Below are 16,487 nucleotides of genomic sequence, written 5' to 3' on the forward strand. Positions count from 1 at the left end.
ATTCTTGATTTGGTTACTCGGTAGATCATAAACTCAGCCATAACTCTACTACAAACTTCAGAAATTTAACTTTAAACAATTAACCAAATAGTCTCTATCCATCAGTCCAATCCATTTTAACCACTTGATGTGAAAGTTTACTTACTAAAATGATTTTTTGAAGAATAACTCACATGTAACACTAAACTGTTTTTCCTTTTTCACCAGACAATGCTTTCACTCAGATTAAAGTATAAAAGCTAAAAGCAAAGTTGGTTACTGTATACCACAAAATAGGAAACATAATGACCGTGACAGGTGCTATGTACAGCATTTTCATATTTTATATTTTTAATACTAAGCAAAAAATCTTAGAACTTCTCTTATAACTCCTGCGTTATAGGTTTTATTTTCTTCTTGAAGCTGCAAATAAGTAGTCTGAAAAACTAAATTTAAAATAAAACTATACAAAGTACTTTTTGAACTGAGAACTAGACCTGATTTAGATAAAGCAGACATAGTTTCGCTTTTATTGTGATTCTTTTGAATTTCTTATGAGATCAAGCATGAAAATATATAAGGGCACAATGTTCTTAATGTTGTAAACCTTTACTGTATTGACATATACCTTATAACTTTATCACTTTACAATATTTCGAAGTATTTTCACATATATCATCTCCTTAGAGATATAAAAGCACAAAATATTAGAAATGCACTGGACTAATCAAGCAGTATAACATCGATTTGCCGTGAAATGCAAGTTAGTATTTTATCAATAGCCAATATTTAGTATCCTTACAGTCCAAGGTTCAACAATAAAGTTTATATATTTGCAAAAAATTCAATAATGTTTCTAGCTATTTGGCCATGCTTCACTGCATTTTTATAACAGCTTCTCAGTAAATTTCTGTAAGCAGATGGTATTTTTTAAAGATACAAAACATCAGTCAACCCCAAAGGGTTGTTTCATATGTAAGATACACATAAATACATATCTATAGATCTTTTTTAAAAAATTATCAAATGTAAAAGTATTATTCTTAATAGGAAAAAGTCTAGACACTCATAATTTTTATCTGCAAAGTAAATAATATCCTCTCCATTATTCTCCACCAAATAACTCTTTCATAAGTTACTCACAGATTAAATGTAGGAATCATACTGTTACATGTGAATATGCATTTAAAATACAACATGGTGGGAAAGGGCCAGTTTTCAATGGAAGCTAGGCAGTTTTTCCTTTGAGACAAGATGTTCTCAAATTAAATGGCACATTCTAAATAAACCCCTAATTAGGAATAATATTCTGAAAGTTAAATTATTGAATAAAATGTTTTTACATCTAAGGGTTCTGACATACTACATACAGTTTCTAAGTAATTTAGATGATACCCATTTATTTTAGTATCTGTCCACTTTTTACTACCTTAATATCTGGTCACAAGTTCTTAACATTATGCACCTAGAAAACAGTCTGAAGACTTTATTATGTATGTCAAATTGATAAGATATTTTGAATTCAATTAATTGTATTCCTATAATTCAGCCCAACATGACAAGCTATTCTCACCTGCTAACCCTACAAAATTGATTACTGAACTCTATGGAGACATTGCTTCAACAAGCACCACCTTCAAGGGTTCATGTAAAAAAGAAATTGAAATGTAAACGCAGAATTGTTTCCCCAAATCCTAAAAATCACTTCTCAAAATCACAAGGAAGCAAAAATTGGCAGAATTTTGGAAACCAAAAATCATAAATGTTCTATATTTATTAGAATATGATATACAAAACGAGTTACTAACATTCATATAAACAAAGTCAAGATTGAGCAATGTGATGTTTCATGTAAACTTCAAAGCAATAAAATCATATTTGTAAAGGCATACTGCTGGTGTGTTTATTTTCCAGAAATGCTCCATTTAAAATCCTCTGATCAATAAATGGAACAGATGATATATGATGTGATTAAAAATGTGACAGAGTAAACATTCTCTGGGGGTTAAAGTGAATAGAACTTTTCTTAAAAGCTGAAGAGACACACAAAAGCCAGTTCCTTTCTAAATAAAATGAAAAGTTTTTTCTGTTCATTGCTTTCACTATATATGTATGCATATTTGACGTTCTCACCACAGTGTTTATGATTTTTCCTGATGTGTAATAATAATGTTAAAATATTACAAGAAACAGCATTTGCTCTTAACCAATATTAACACATTAAGTGTTTACTAAAACTGAGTATATGGAATTTCAAATCGGTTCTCAATTTCAAGGTTTGACAACTTAAAGATGCATCAAGTTGTAATTCTTTTTAAAAAGATGCACGCCCGGCCGGAGTGGCTCAGTTGGTTGAGCATCTCCCGTGCACCTAAAGGTTGTCAGTTCAATTCTCTGTCAGGGCACATACCTAGGGTTGTGAGTTCGATCTCCAGATATTTTTCTCTCACATCGATGGTGCTCCCTCTCCCCCCTCACCCTCCCCCCATGAGGATTTAAATAAATAAATAGTTAATTAATTAAAAAATACACTATAAGCAACATTGTTAATTTTGTAATCCTCATAACACTGCGATATTCATGGTTTTAGGGGCCACTGCCTTGTTGCCATGCCTTTTAAAAATAATTTCTTAGTTTTAAATTCCTTACTCATTTACATTCAGAAAAATTCCTTACTCATTTACATTCAGAACCAAATTTGTAGGGAACAGCCACAGAAGGCAAAATTCTTTTCTTGGACTGTTGCATCAAAAAAATGTTTAAGCACTTAATACAGAAAAACATTTTTATTATTTCAAGCAAAGCAAATTCTTGAAATCATACAGTTGAAAGTCCTGCTCTGTTCCATTTAAGTTTCAATACAGGAGTTCATCGGAATGTACACCAGAAACGCAGCTGCTGGCTGACAAGATAGTGGGTGCGGGTGAGTGCAGAGAGGGGAGAGGAAAAGACAGCAAGACTGACAAATGAGTGGGGGGGTGTGGGGGGGTTACAGCTCCCCAAGAGCATCCATTTCATCTAAAATAAATATGCTGAGGTATTGTAATGAAAACAATCCAAATTACTTTCTGATTAAAAATCCAAATTACTCCTAGATTCTTCCAGCTAAAAAAAACAACAACAAAGGAATCCATAAAACAGGCAAAGGTGTGGCAACATAAGGAAATTATCCTCTTGGTTTTCTTCAAGTAGACTGTAACCTCTCAAAATAATTTATTTGATATCCCAAGTACTGCACCAGTGTTTCCAGATACATGAAAATAATTATAAAATAATTATTGTACACAGAATTTGTAAACTCACATCCTAAAAGTGTTACTGAATACATTCATTTACTGGGTCTTGTCTTAAACATCTGATTAAACTTAATATCATCCAGAATAAAAAAACAACAAAATGCTTACAACATAAATCACAAACAGGTGGCCAAAATTTGAACTGTGACCTCTGTTCTTTCGGATAAACTGTACAGCGGTTTCTGCCTCCTCTCCCTAAACCGGTTTGTGGGTTTCTGATAATTCACTAAAACAGTACCTCATCCTGGGAACCTGTATTTCCAGAACTTCCACGGTCTTTGTTATGATTTTCACCTTCCTCATCTTTTTCGGGAGGAGATGCACTCTCCGTTTTCTCTGTGGGGTCACTGGTTGTTTCTTCTGGTTGAGAATTTGAATTTCCAGCATTCCCATCCTCTGCGTCCTCCCTGGCGGCCACGCTGCTGGGCTCTGTGCAGGGCCTGTCTGTCACTGCCCCAGGCTCTTCAGGCGCCGCTTTTTTGTCTTCAGCTGTTTTGCTACTTACAGGGGCAGCTGAGGAGGAAGTTTTGGAGTCCTTAGATTTTTTGTGCATAGAAGTTTGACTGTTAGGGCTGGGGACAGCAGGGGCAGGCATTTTCTGGGCTTTGTTTCCTTCTGCGTCTTCTTTCCGAGGCGGTCCCCAGATAAAATTCTCTGAAGGCGTGTAATGTTTCTGGGCAAACCGCAGGAGCTTCCTCCTTTCTCTTCTGTCTCTAATGGTATACACAAAATACTCCAGCGCGCTCTGTTTAATATTGGGAATAGTATTTTCCACAAGAGCTTCGTGAAGAATAAATTTTACAAGGGGAGATTTAAAACTTTCATATCCAAGCTCACCAAGGCTTTTAAGAATACGGGTGATTCTTAAATAGTTATGCTGGGACCTAAAAGAGAGGATTGAATAAAATGAGGGGGTGAGGAAATCAGGTGGAGGAAAGCAGGGAAATAAAAACTACTGGGAAAATGTTTTTTTTTTTTATGGAAATAAGCCTTGTAATGACTTGTAGAGACAAGATTAAGAAAAACAAATTAGAAGGTATGAAATCCTTATACCTCAATGCAATGTCAATCATGTGAAACTCAAACATATAATATATATTCTTATTTCTTAAGTTCTTCAAATTTGAAAAATTTAGATTAAAATTTATTTCCACTGATGTTGTTGTTTCTTAAATACACTGAGGATAAGTGATCTACAAGAGTATTTATTTGCAACAGCAATGTACTGTACCTGTCACAGGTAACCAGTGCTGAACCTAAACACAATATTAGCTATTAACTGAGCAGTATGAGTTGCATTATCAACTGTTCAGCAAAATCTACCATATCAGCCAACTCATAAGGAAAGATGCAAAAAGCACTCTATCCTGCTAGAATACTTCTAACAAAAGATGCAACACTGACTAATTTAGCAGAACACTTACAGCTACAAGAAATGACGATGGCTCCCTAAGGCTCGTATCCTCATTTGCTGGACTTCACTTGCAACAATTTAATCAGTTGATAAATATGTAAGCCATGTAGAACTCACTAAATAATAGGTACTATTTAATATTATTATTGTTATTATTTAAATATCTGGTATTAAGGACTACCATATTTGTACCTACCCCAACTTAGTAACTCAATTCTCTTCCATGCTTGGCCTCTCTCTCCTCCTCTTTCCCACTTCCAATGACATTGACTTCAAAAATGCCCCTTCTCCCAGATTGCACTATCATCTTTCTCCTGTCCCCCTACTAAGGCCATTATCAGATGAAAGCTTCCCAATTCTATTTTGTCACAATTCATAATCTACCTCCCCCACTTCACTCAGCCCAATAGTTGCCTTATTACACATGCCTGGCTGCATCCAAAAGGAATCTTTAGCTACATATATTAATCATGTACTGTCATCAACAGCCCAGATATTTGTTTACACAATATTGCAACACAACCATCCCATCACTTCTAACTTCCTAAAACCTACTTTATACCTCAGAAACTACTTGTTACAAGCATTGCATATACCTGTCCTGGCTTCCGAACATGCTTGGAGGATTTCACAACTAGCAAACTATTTGGGAAGAATGAGAATGATTTATTTGAGGGAAGCAAGGGAGTGGTTCCATGGTCTCATAGTTTAATAAGAGTTTGTTTGGACAAAACAAAAGTCTTAAGGATTTGAGCTAACGAAACACTGGAAAAGATAAGTCCAGCAGTTTTTATGGTCACCATCCTTCCAGTTGTTTACCAAAAAAGTATTATCTTAACATCCAACTCTTCGAAGGCAAAAGGTAAAGCACGTTTCAGCCTTATGAATCTGTACTTTTTAATAGGATGTAAGGGAATTTGGGAGCAATATAAATTTGGGTGAAGTTAGGCCAATTTGCCATTAGTGCCACAACTGAGTTGTTAGGTTAATATAGATTCTGTATAATCTAAAAACTTAGTGACAAAACTCTTGAGCAACATCTGCCTCATGTCTACAATAAAGAGAAGTATGGGAAAGTGAAAGAATATTTTTTTAAACCCTAATGAATTATATGACACAACAAAATTTACTATATTTGCCAACAGCTCAATTTCATATATCTGGTCCAAGATGAATGGCCAAAATAAATTTTATGTATACATTTATATCTACACACTCTCCAATTAAGAATATTTATGTAACAGTAGAAAAGGACAAAAACTTAGGTTGAAGAGAATAAAGATCAGGATGACGGAACAAAATTATACAAGAAAGAAATTAGGTGTTTCAATATGATTTGAAATAAATATCACAGATAAACACAAAATGGAAGAAAGAAAAGTAGCTAAAATCCTCCTAATCCTGTGTGTAGTCTTTGGGGTAATACAGCTGATAAACAAGAGAGGCTGGGCTTCTACACAGAGGTAAGGATTTCTTCAAGAAGACCAAGCAAGTGAAGAGAGAATACACAAAAGGCAAGGACGAGGAAACAGAAAATAGAAGTTAGAGGAGATTCCAGAGTTTAAAATATGACTCAGTCATCTAAGGTGATTACAAATAAAATTGGAAATACATCTTAGTGATTGGTTTACATATCTGTACTGTCATGTTTGAAAATATTTCACCTCTTCTAGCCATGGCCACTTGTTCACGGAACATTATTTCATTTCACTTTTATTCAATATTTTTGTCAGCTGGGCTCCTATAAATAAATATTGAATTCCTTGTCTACTCTAAAAAACTCAAGATGTCATATAGATTAAAACGAAAATAAGTTATGACATTTAAGAATAAATCAGAAAAGAAATCAACTGAAGAAAAACAAATGAAATAGAAGTCTTCCTAGGGTCCCCTGTAATTTGTTCAAATCTAGTCAATATAAACTTTTAGCAACTAAACCTCAAAGGAAAGTTGTTTTCTGGAAGATTTTAAGGCAATTCACTCACAGCTGGAAAAACTCTATACAATCGCCAGGGGAAGGAAAAAGACAATGGGTGGTGGAAAGTAACGAAGCTGCATTGGGGAGCGGGGGGGGGGCAGAGAGGGAGCACATGGCAGCCAGGTCAGGCTCCCCTCCCCTAATTCACCCCAGGAAATTTAACTAAAACCTTCAGAAGGGCTCTGTTTCCAGCTATCAATTTGAGGTCTGACAATATAACCCAGGAGGATTTAAGCTGACAAACATATGCTGTTCATCATTTATTCATTCAACAAACATTTGCTAAACAAGATTGCTATTCCAACCAAAAACAAATTGGAGGCAGAGAGTCTCTAAAATGATAAACATGAGTACATAAAAGATGAGATACGACCCGTCCTCTCCAAAGATTTACTTCCACAATCCTTCCTGTCAATAGGCTAGTTGCATACAGCTTTCTTTGATAATATGACATAAGAGCTTAGAAACTCTGTCTTGAGATAGCTACCAGCATTGCTTAGGCAGAGACTTACATACTTAGCTTTAAGTGCCTAAATCAAATTTAACTTTAGTTATGAGTGAATGGGTCTTCTAATCAGGATCATAAAGTTTTATGCCCTTTTCTTCAATATTTTAGTACAAGTCACCATTTTAATAGTGTTGATTATAACTAAAAAAAAAAGTAAAAGAGCCCTGGTCGGGTAGTTCAGTTGGTTACACTGTTGTCCCAATACTCCAAGGTTGTGGGTTCAATTCCCAGTCAGGGCACATACAGGAATCAACTAATGAATGTATAAATAAGTGGAACAATAAGTCGATGTCTGTCTCTCCCTCCCTCCCTCCCTCTCTTCCTCTCTAAAATAAATAAATAGAAATAAATAAAGCAAAAGAAAGGCTTAAACATTAATACTTATTTTACTAAAGTGAGATGAACATTCTAGAAATATACAACAATTTTAGTTAACTGATGCACAAAATTCTTATTTGTTTTGGACAAAGAAAAATTTATTAGGTAGTTTTAATTATTTTTCCTCTTAGTACCTGCCAGGATCAGTTAATTATAACATGCTAAACAAGTGCTTTTAAGCTGTTGGTTTTATAGTCCAGCACTCATAAGCCACTCTATAATTAAAAAGGAAAAATAAGGCAGTTTGCATGTAACGAAAATATTAAGAAAAATAAACTTTGGGTAAAAGTATTAATGAAAGTTACAAATATCTAAGCAAAAGAATATAGCAAATCAATTCCAAATAAACTGTTAAAATGTTCTTCAAAGGGTTTGAGATTCATGAACCAAAAGTGGCCTTTTGTTTTTTACCTAAACAGAAAAGATTCTAATTTCCCTCTTTGAATTTTTTTTTTTTTTGTATATGAGACTATCTCAGTCTTATAAAATGATTTTTGTGTTATAGGCCTCGTTCATGGATTTAATCCAAGAAGGCGCTAAGCTTGAGGAACAGACTATGCCCCACGAAGCTCACAACCTCGTAGAGGGGATTCGGAAAACTGTATACAAACAGTAGCCATAAATGACAAGAAACAAGTCATAAAAAGGGAAGGAGGCCACTAGCTGTGGGCAGTGGAGCCATTTCAGGAATAAACAGCTCTGAAGCAGAACAGCCATATTTGTACTTGGAATTTTGTTGTTTTGTTTTGTTTTAGAATATAGAACAGGGGATAAAATGCATTTCAGACCAGCTTTTGAATTCAAATTCCTGGGTCCATCTGCTCGTTGTTCCTCTGGGAATTCCCGGGTTCCACGGAGAATTCCAACCAAGGGAAGGAAAGCAATATGCTGGCCCTGATGTACGGCAGGGGCTTCACTTACTCATTCAGGTGCTGGAACCTTTCCTGCCAGTTCAAAGCCCGAACAACATTTCCGGTTTTATCAATCAGCTTTATTCCAAAAAATTCTAACATCATTCTATAAGCCAGGATAAATCTTCTAATGGCCTCTTTTGTTTTTTTGAATTCCTAATGAAAAGAAAAAGTCAGCTGAAATGATTCAGTAGTTACCAGGTCAATAAAGTAGCAATATGACTTGGCCATCTCATATAAAATAAAATGAGCTTACATTACCTCAATTTCATACGTAGTTAGTTCTTTAGCATAAAAGTTCAAGCCTTGTTCTCTCAAGGGGAAAAGCCTGTTTTTCAGAAAAATAATATTTGTATATTAACGTTGTCCGGAAAACATACATGATTAAATAGGGCTCGGTTCATGACAGAGGAGAGGAAACTGACCATTGGATGTAAGTGTGGTTGTGCTCCAGCTTCTCATAATCTCCTTTCCACTTATTGAGAACCTCTTCAATGTAAACACCTGAACAGGAAATACTCAGGAAGTGAACCAGACACTGAAAACATTGTTGAAGGCATTTTAAAATTTAACCACTTAAGGTTATATTAGATGTTTTTAAATATTAATAACAGCCCACAAGGATATAGCTTTTAAAAAATGAATTCCCTATGCCATACACTGAGTTACATAACAGGCCTAATTTTTTAAAAAGTGGTACCTCAAATTGCAGAAAGTTCTATTGAACTTTCTACAGTAGAGTTGGCATCCATCTGTTTTGTAAACAGTTTTATTGGAACACAGCCATGCACAAATGAATAACATTCATTTATGTATTTTACACCAGAACAATAGAGTTTAATAGTTGCAACAGAGACCATATGGCCCAAAAAGCTGAAAATATTTACTATCTGGCCCTGCACAGAAAATATTTACCAATCCCTGCCCTAAAGGGTCTTATAGTTCTTCAAATACTAGATAGGGTCAAATTGAGATGAATCCCAGGGAAAATGAAAGAAAAAAAAGGAGGAAGAGAAAGAGATGGAGAGAAGCAAGGAAAAGGAGGAATAAAAAATGAAAGAAAGCCCTGGCTGGTGTGGCTGAGTTGGTTGGAGCCTTTCCCCCTACGCTGAAAGGCCACAGGTTCGATTTTGGGTCACGGCAGATAGCCAGGTTTATGGGGTGCAACTGATCAATCTTTCTCACATCGATGTTTCTCTCTCCCTCTCCCTTCTTCTCTCTCTAAAATTAATAAAAACATATTGAAAGAAAAAGGTGTTGAGCCATGGCCAGTATATGTCTAAGTGGTTAGACGCAGCCGTGGGCAAACTACGGCCCGCGGGTCGGATCCGGCCCATTTGAAATGAATAAAACTATTGAAAAAAAAGACTGTACCCTTTTATGTAATGATGTTTACTTTGAATTTATATTAGTTCACACAAACACTCCATCCATGCTTTTGTTACGGCCCTCCGGTCCAGTTTAAGAACCCATTGTGGCCCTCGAGTCAAAAAGTTTGCCCACCCCTAGTTAGAGTATATTGGTCTGCCCTCTGGGTTGCAGGTTCAATCCCTAGCCCTGGTGGAGGCACTTTGCTGGAGCCAACCAATCCATGTCAAGTTCCTTTCAGTAGACGAATGGGCCATTTAGTCAATTTTATAGAAAAATGAACAACGTAATATTTCTCTAAACATATCTCATTTTTGTTTCCTCCAGAAATCATCAGTTTTTAGTAGAGGGCCACTCTCAAAAGGTTTGGTAAAAAGTTGCCTTTGAATCATTCTGTTGGCTTTATCAGTGTGTTGAAACCAACTACCTCCATAGCTCCCATTTGTTTTCCCTTCCAACTGCCCCTTCTCCTTTTTAATAGTAAAATACATTCTTGCAGGCTTATGCTTACTGTCAAGAGTGTATGTAATCACTTTTTAATTATGTGTGTATGTGCGTACACATACTAGAGAGGAAAGTGTGTGAGTTGAGATAATTTATATAATAAAATAGAATAACATTTAATGTGACCTTAGCTAAAATTTCTGACCCCCACCTATCTTATAAGATTTCAAAATAAATTTTTTGGTAAAGATTACAAAAAATGAGTGCATTACTTATTGTTTTAAAATACTATCTCCAAAATAAATCTATTAGAAATATCAAAATAATTCAGTTAAATACTATCATATCCCTATATTCAAAATTTTTTGTTTTGTTTTGTTTAATCCTCACTCCAGGACATGCTTAGAGAGAGGAAGGGAGAGAAAGAGAGAGTGTGAGAGGCAGAAACATCGATGTGAGAGAAACATCTATCAGTTGCATGTGCCCTGATGGGAACAAACCTGCAACCCAGGTATGTGTCCTGACGGGAAATGGAACCGGCAACCTTTCAGTGCATAAGCCGATGCTCAACCAACTAAGCCACACCAGCCAGGCCTGTGTTCAATGTTTTTAATATTTAAAGGTATTCCTGTAGGTAAATTTTATTAAATTCAAATCAGAGTCAATAATTTGTCATTCCATTTCTTCAAAAAATTGTCTTACCCCAAGTCCTAAAAAAAAATACTAATAGTTTCCCCAGCCAGTGTCACCTATGAACCAGGAGGTCACAGTTCCATTCTGGTCAGGGCACATACCCGGGTTGCAGGGAGGCATGCAGGAGGCAGCCAATCAGTGATTCTCTCTCATCATTGATGTTTCTACCTTTCTCTCTCCCTCTCCCTTCCTCTCTGAAATCAATAAAAAATATATTTTTTAAAAATACTAATAGCTGAATTAATATTATTTCAATTAGTAAATAAAGCAGTGTGTTTTTATAATTAGTAAATACAACAGAGCATTTTTATCCAGATGTTTTCTTCCAAATCAGAGCAGACTTTTGAGACACCAGAAAATTAAAGTGGTTCTAGCCTTTCAGCAATTCTTAGTCCTAACACCCAAATGGTGTGTTTCTTAGTGCACAGTACAGGGAATTCCTCCTCCAAACATTCCACCCAGGCTTAAGATATCCTTCCTCCAGTTAGCTCATCCAAAAAGACAAGGCCCTACCACTGGGAAGTTTTACAGTCCATGACCTTTATTCCTGACTCGCATTGCTGTGGTTTTGGCTCAGTTTTCACTGAGAGCAAAGGGCAAGGGCCAGGGCCATTTGGTCTCCTCACAGAGATAAGGGCTCTAAGGAGAGAAGCCAGCTTTGCTGATTTGAGCTGAATAAAATTAGGAGTCCCACCATGAATCATAGCATGGTGCCTCAGTGAAATATGCATATTACCATAGTGGCTGCATCCTCTTATAACGATCAGTTTAGAAAAGACCCTATGAGGGCACCTATGGAGTTGTGAAGAAGGAGGCAAGTTTATTTGCAGAGCAGAGTGGAGACATACTGTATGTGCAGTTCTCTTCCCTGGCAGGATATTGGAACACTGAACTAGGACTGCTATAGCTCCCTGACTCCTGAATCTGGAAGTCTACAGGAAATTCTAATATAAACATCGCTTTTCAATTATATTCTAAATAATTTTCATGTATGGCACAGTGAAAAGAATACTGAACCCTGGAACCCAAACCCAATTCTTACAACTGAGTAACTCAACAAGTCAGTCATTCAAGAATTAAGACCTAGTGACCTTACATTTAAAATGAGGAAGCTGAATTTGAGCTCTAAGGTTCCTTAATCACCTAATTTTCTATCGTTTTAAAATGTCCTCTCCTTCCCACTCACAATAATGGCTTTCACTACTTGTCAGATAATAGCCACTATCAACAGGTAGTGGGAAGGTATTGCTAATCCACAGTTATTCCTCTAGAATTTGCTAAGTGGATGCTCACAACTTGAGGGTCTAGGACTGATTAGACTGTCCAGTGAAGTGAACCCAGTCAATGAACACATGCATTGAGAAAATACTGACCATGGAATAAACAAAGAATAACTAGGTACACTTATTATTTAGACTTTGCTTCTTACCAAAGTAACAGATTACTCACCATCTGGCTTAAATGGAATTTTATTCTTATAAAAGCGAAGATTGCTCAAGTCATTTTGATACCGGATATCTTTGAAGTTCTGCTAAAGAAAAAAATAAATCAATCTCCAGCATATGCACATATTTAAAAAAAGCACAATGACCCTTCTTGAATGTTTGTTCACTGGCACCACAAAATAAGAAAAACAGAAGGGGAATATTTTACATTCATTGTAGAAAAAAAAAACTTCTGTATCTTACTGGGTACTGGTGTCTGTATTTGTACAAATCCCTCGCAGCGTAAAAACTTCTCTTTGGTTTGGCAGTTGCTTCAGTGGAATCAGCACCCTAAAATAAAAAGTGAAATTCCATTCACATGTTGAAACAAGATAATTTCATTGAGAAATTTCAAGAACAAACTTAAAACAATGACCATCCATAAAGAAAGCCTAAAAAGTATCAAGCTGTCTAGATTACTGAAAACATTATAAAAGTCCTTTTAATAATACTTACAACATTTGCTGGCATTCTGTCTTCCTGATTTAAACGTAATATTTATCCTAAGAAGTTTTACTAAATTAAAAACTTTATTATTCACTAAAAGTATACAGAGGCTAAATGTTATGGATAAATATCCATCAAAATAGAATTCAAAATGAATTTAAGACATATACCAGTACATTGCCATAGGTTATACAACTGATTCTATGACAAAACTTATTTTAGAATACTTTACATAATACTGAAAAAAAATGTTAAGATAATAAATCAATTCTACATAGAAAACTGTCATTAGTTTTGCAATATTTAGCTGCTTTTGGAAATCAAGTAATATTTTTGTAAGAAAAAGAAGCTTTTAAAACAAACTAAATAGCTTTCTAAATTCCATCCTTCATAGCACCATCATAAATACACAAAGTCAAGAATAATGTGTTAATTCAGTGATAATACAATGCAATATAAATTAACAAATTTAAAATATATACACACAAAGAAATGAAAAGCTCTCAATGAACTTCAGACTATAATGACTTATATGTAGTAGTTAACCCATACTATTTATACTTTAAGGAAAATTTTCACCACCATTAAATAAGTTTTAAAATATAAGATGTAGGTCAATGTAATTTATTTACAACCCATGTGTAAACTAAACGTAGCACTATAATATGTAAGAAAGTGCTTCATATCCAGTATCCCTCAGAAGAACAGTGAGACTGATGACCATGATGAAATAGAAGACAAAGATTAAATCTCACCATTCATTAAGAGCTTTTCCCCCAATCCTTTTCTCATCATCTCCTACCCCCACCTGTGTTGATAGATTGGCTTCGTCTAAGCCAGTGGTTCTCAACCTTGGCTGCACATTAGAATCACCTGGGAAACTTTTTAAAATCCTGATTTCTGGGCCTCATCCTCTGGAAATTCTGTTTCTTTGTTACTAATGTTGTGGCCCCACCCCATAACAAAGAAACAGAATTTCCACAGGATGAGGCCCAGAAATCAGGATTTTAAAAAGATTCCCAGGTGATTCTAATGTGCAGCCAAGGTTGAGAACCACTGGTATAAGCAATTTTTGCATGTTTTTGAAGTGGTGTGATTCTCACTATTACTACAAGTACAGAGACACTTTACCACCACATTCTCTGATGTTTAACATTAGCTACTCTGCCAGTTACATAAGCAAGGAAAAGCTTAAACTCTGGGCCTTGCCACACGAGGCCTTTGGAACTGCTAGGCAGAGTTCCAAAAGAGCTCTGCCTAGCAAGTTTCTGAATCTATTTAGCCTCAGCTACAACCATATGAATCATCAGCCTACATTTGTATAGAAAGCACTTTTCCATTTACAAAGTGCTTACATGTATTTTATTTCATCTGATTCTTCTAATGCACCTGGCTGGCAGTTATTAGTGTTTCCACCTTAGAAACAAGGTAACCCAGACTTAGAGAAGGTGAACCAGACCCAGAGTCCAATGACAGCAAAGGAACTAGCTCCCATGCTCTGGGCTCCCAGTCCAACTAGTTAGGTACAAATCAATTTCAGCTCCACTGAAAGTCAAGGGTCATTACAGAAACTCTGGTATAATGTCGACAGCCCACGACTTGGAAGCGGGAGACTTGGGCTGAGTCTCAACCCTGCCTCTTGTTAGGCCTTAAGCAAATCACTTACCTGCGTCTTGGTTTTATTATCTGTGAAATGAAGGTAATGACTCATGCCCTACCTAATGCCCAGCCTTATCATGAGCACCACTGCCGCCTCCAACTTCTAAATGTACCAACCGGCCAGCATCCATCCCTGCTCCTCCAACTCCTGCTCCTTTTGCACTCTCTATCCCATCCCTTTTCACCTGCTCTGGCAAGGATTTTGTTCCTTAACATATTGTTCCTAGTTCCTGTATCATCAAAATGTCCCTCTTTTCTGGCTCATTCCCCTCATCAAACATGCTGTAGCATCTCTAATCTTAAATATACACAACGCTCCTTGCCCCAAATCCCTTTTGATTACAAGAGATCCATAGCTCTGCTCCCTTTGATAGTAAAACATCACGGAGCTGCTCTTACTCCCTGCTTCCTTCTCTTCTCCCGTGACCTACCCCAACCAGGCTTTCATCCTCAGCATTCCATCAAAACGGCGCCTGTGAATGTCACTAACAAATTCCCATCTTACCAAGTGATTTCTCAGTGCTCAATTCAGGAACCTCCCAGCAGCAGCAGCCCGGGAATGCCTCCCTCCTTCCTGAAACACTCAGGTACCCCACCTCCGGAGGTTTTCGTGGGACCTCATAGTTTCCCTCTTTGGCTCCTCCGTCTTTACACGCTCTAAACTGAGGAGTGTCCAAGGCTTGGTCCTCAGTCTGCATCACTCCTCGAGGACCACTATCTTCCCATGACTTTAAATACCACCAGTCTTATATGCTGAGGACTCCAGGGCTGGGGTTTCATTCACCAATATAATTAACTACTCAACTTGGACGTCCCAGAGGGTATCGAACTCAAGAGAATTACTGATTTAACCTCTGAAGTTGCTTCCTGCCTAGACTTCCCCACCTGAGTTAATGGCACCATCACTTGTCAAGTATTCACTTAGACTAGGAAGTGGCAAAAAGTAGTCAGTCTGAATTATACTCTAAAGGGAGCGCCAGTGGTACCTGCAAATGAATTGACTATGTGGAGTAGGGAACAAATGGGGTTCTTAGTCAAAGAGCAAAATTAAAAAGGAGATTTTTTTTTTAGAAGTTAGGTGGTGATACCAAGATGAAAAACCAATCATTAAAGGAAAAAAGGGAAAGCCGGTCTACCATTTATGGGGTTGCAATTAACTGATTGAAACATTAATTATCAACTTGGTTTCTCTAGATGGACCTGATGGTTGGATTGAATCTCTGCTGGTGTGTTTTGATAACCCAAAACTCTTAGGCAGTTACTTAGTTGGGAGACAAATGGAAGGGGAAAACATAAAATACAGCATGTAGTACTTTCCGGGAGTTGAATTGGCAGTGCAAAATGACCCAGCAGCACCCCAGAACCAAGGGGCAGAGGGATATTCACAATTCCAGCAGGCTAAGATTCTGACACTGGCCATATATATACTTGGGTATACATCCTTCTCTCTCCAGATGATCCTCCGCAAGCTTCTCTCTAGGCCTGTCTTCTCTAAAATGAGAATTAAAACCAGCAACTCCCACCCCACCCCCAAAATTGCAGTTGATGAAAATAACTTGTGTAGCATAGAGCTTGCACTAAGACTTCATGTTTCCTCCTGACCCAAACAGAGATCATCAGCAAGCTGTACCAGGCAGCCTCCGCTATAGTATTTGGGGGGTGATTCTTTTACTTAAGCGAAGAACCTGTGGTTCTTTGGGCTCCATTTTTTCACTCTCATTTGCCCATCGCTGATCCAGAGGAGGGCCTGATGCAGAGCCAACAGTAGATGCCTCTAGGAGGCACACTTCCTCAGAGGTTTGGCTAGAACCAGTGGTTCTCAACCTTCCTAATGCCGCGACCTTTTAATACAGTTCCTCATGTTGTGGTGACCCCCAATTTCATTGTTACAAATTGAACATAATTAAAGCATAATGATTAATCACAAA

The 16,487-nt window shown here is 36.8% G+C and overlaps 1 protein-coding gene across 1 annotated transcript; it reads right to left on the reverse strand.

The window, feature by feature from the left end:
- Nucleotides 1-2,750: 2,750 nt before the first annotated feature.
- On the reverse strand, nucleotides 2,751-14,611 carry OGFRL1 (opioid growth factor receptor-like 1). Its single transcript, XM_006770356.2, has 7 exons — nucleotides 14,567-14,611; nucleotides 12,658-12,744; nucleotides 12,419-12,497; nucleotides 8,890-8,968; nucleotides 8,726-8,792; nucleotides 8,475-8,620; nucleotides 2,751-4,159 (listed from the first exon to the last, which is right to left on the reverse strand). The coding sequence occupies exons 1-7, from the start codon at nucleotides 14,609-14,611 to the stop codon at nucleotides 3,502-3,504; spliced, it is 1,161 nt and encodes a 386-aa protein (XP_006770419.1). The 3' UTR covers nucleotides 2,751-3,501.
- Nucleotides 14,612-16,487: the final 1,876 nt, after the last annotated feature.

This window comes from Myotis davidii, unplaced genomic scaffold (genome assembly GCF_000327345.1).
Source record: "Myotis davidii unplaced genomic scaffold, ASM32734v1 scaffold803, whole genome shotgun sequence".
NCBI classification, from domain to species: Eukaryota; Metazoa; Chordata; class Mammalia; order Chiroptera; family Vespertilionidae; genus Myotis; species Myotis davidii.

Excerpts from the sequence above, each read along its gene's own strand:
- OGFRL1 (XM_006770356.2), bottom strand. The coding sequence starts at position 14,611 with ATGAGTCATTACCTTCATTTCACAGATAATAAAACCAAGACGCAG. Across the intron at positions 8,621-8,725 it reads TAACTACGTATGAAATTGAG|GAATTCAAAAAAACAAAAGA; the intron begins GTAATGTAAGCT and ends TCTTTTCATTAG. Across the intron at positions 4,160-8,474 it reads AGGTTCCAGCACCTGAATGA|GTCCCAGCATAACTATTTAA; the intron begins GTAAGTGAAGCC and ends CCTCTCTTTTAG.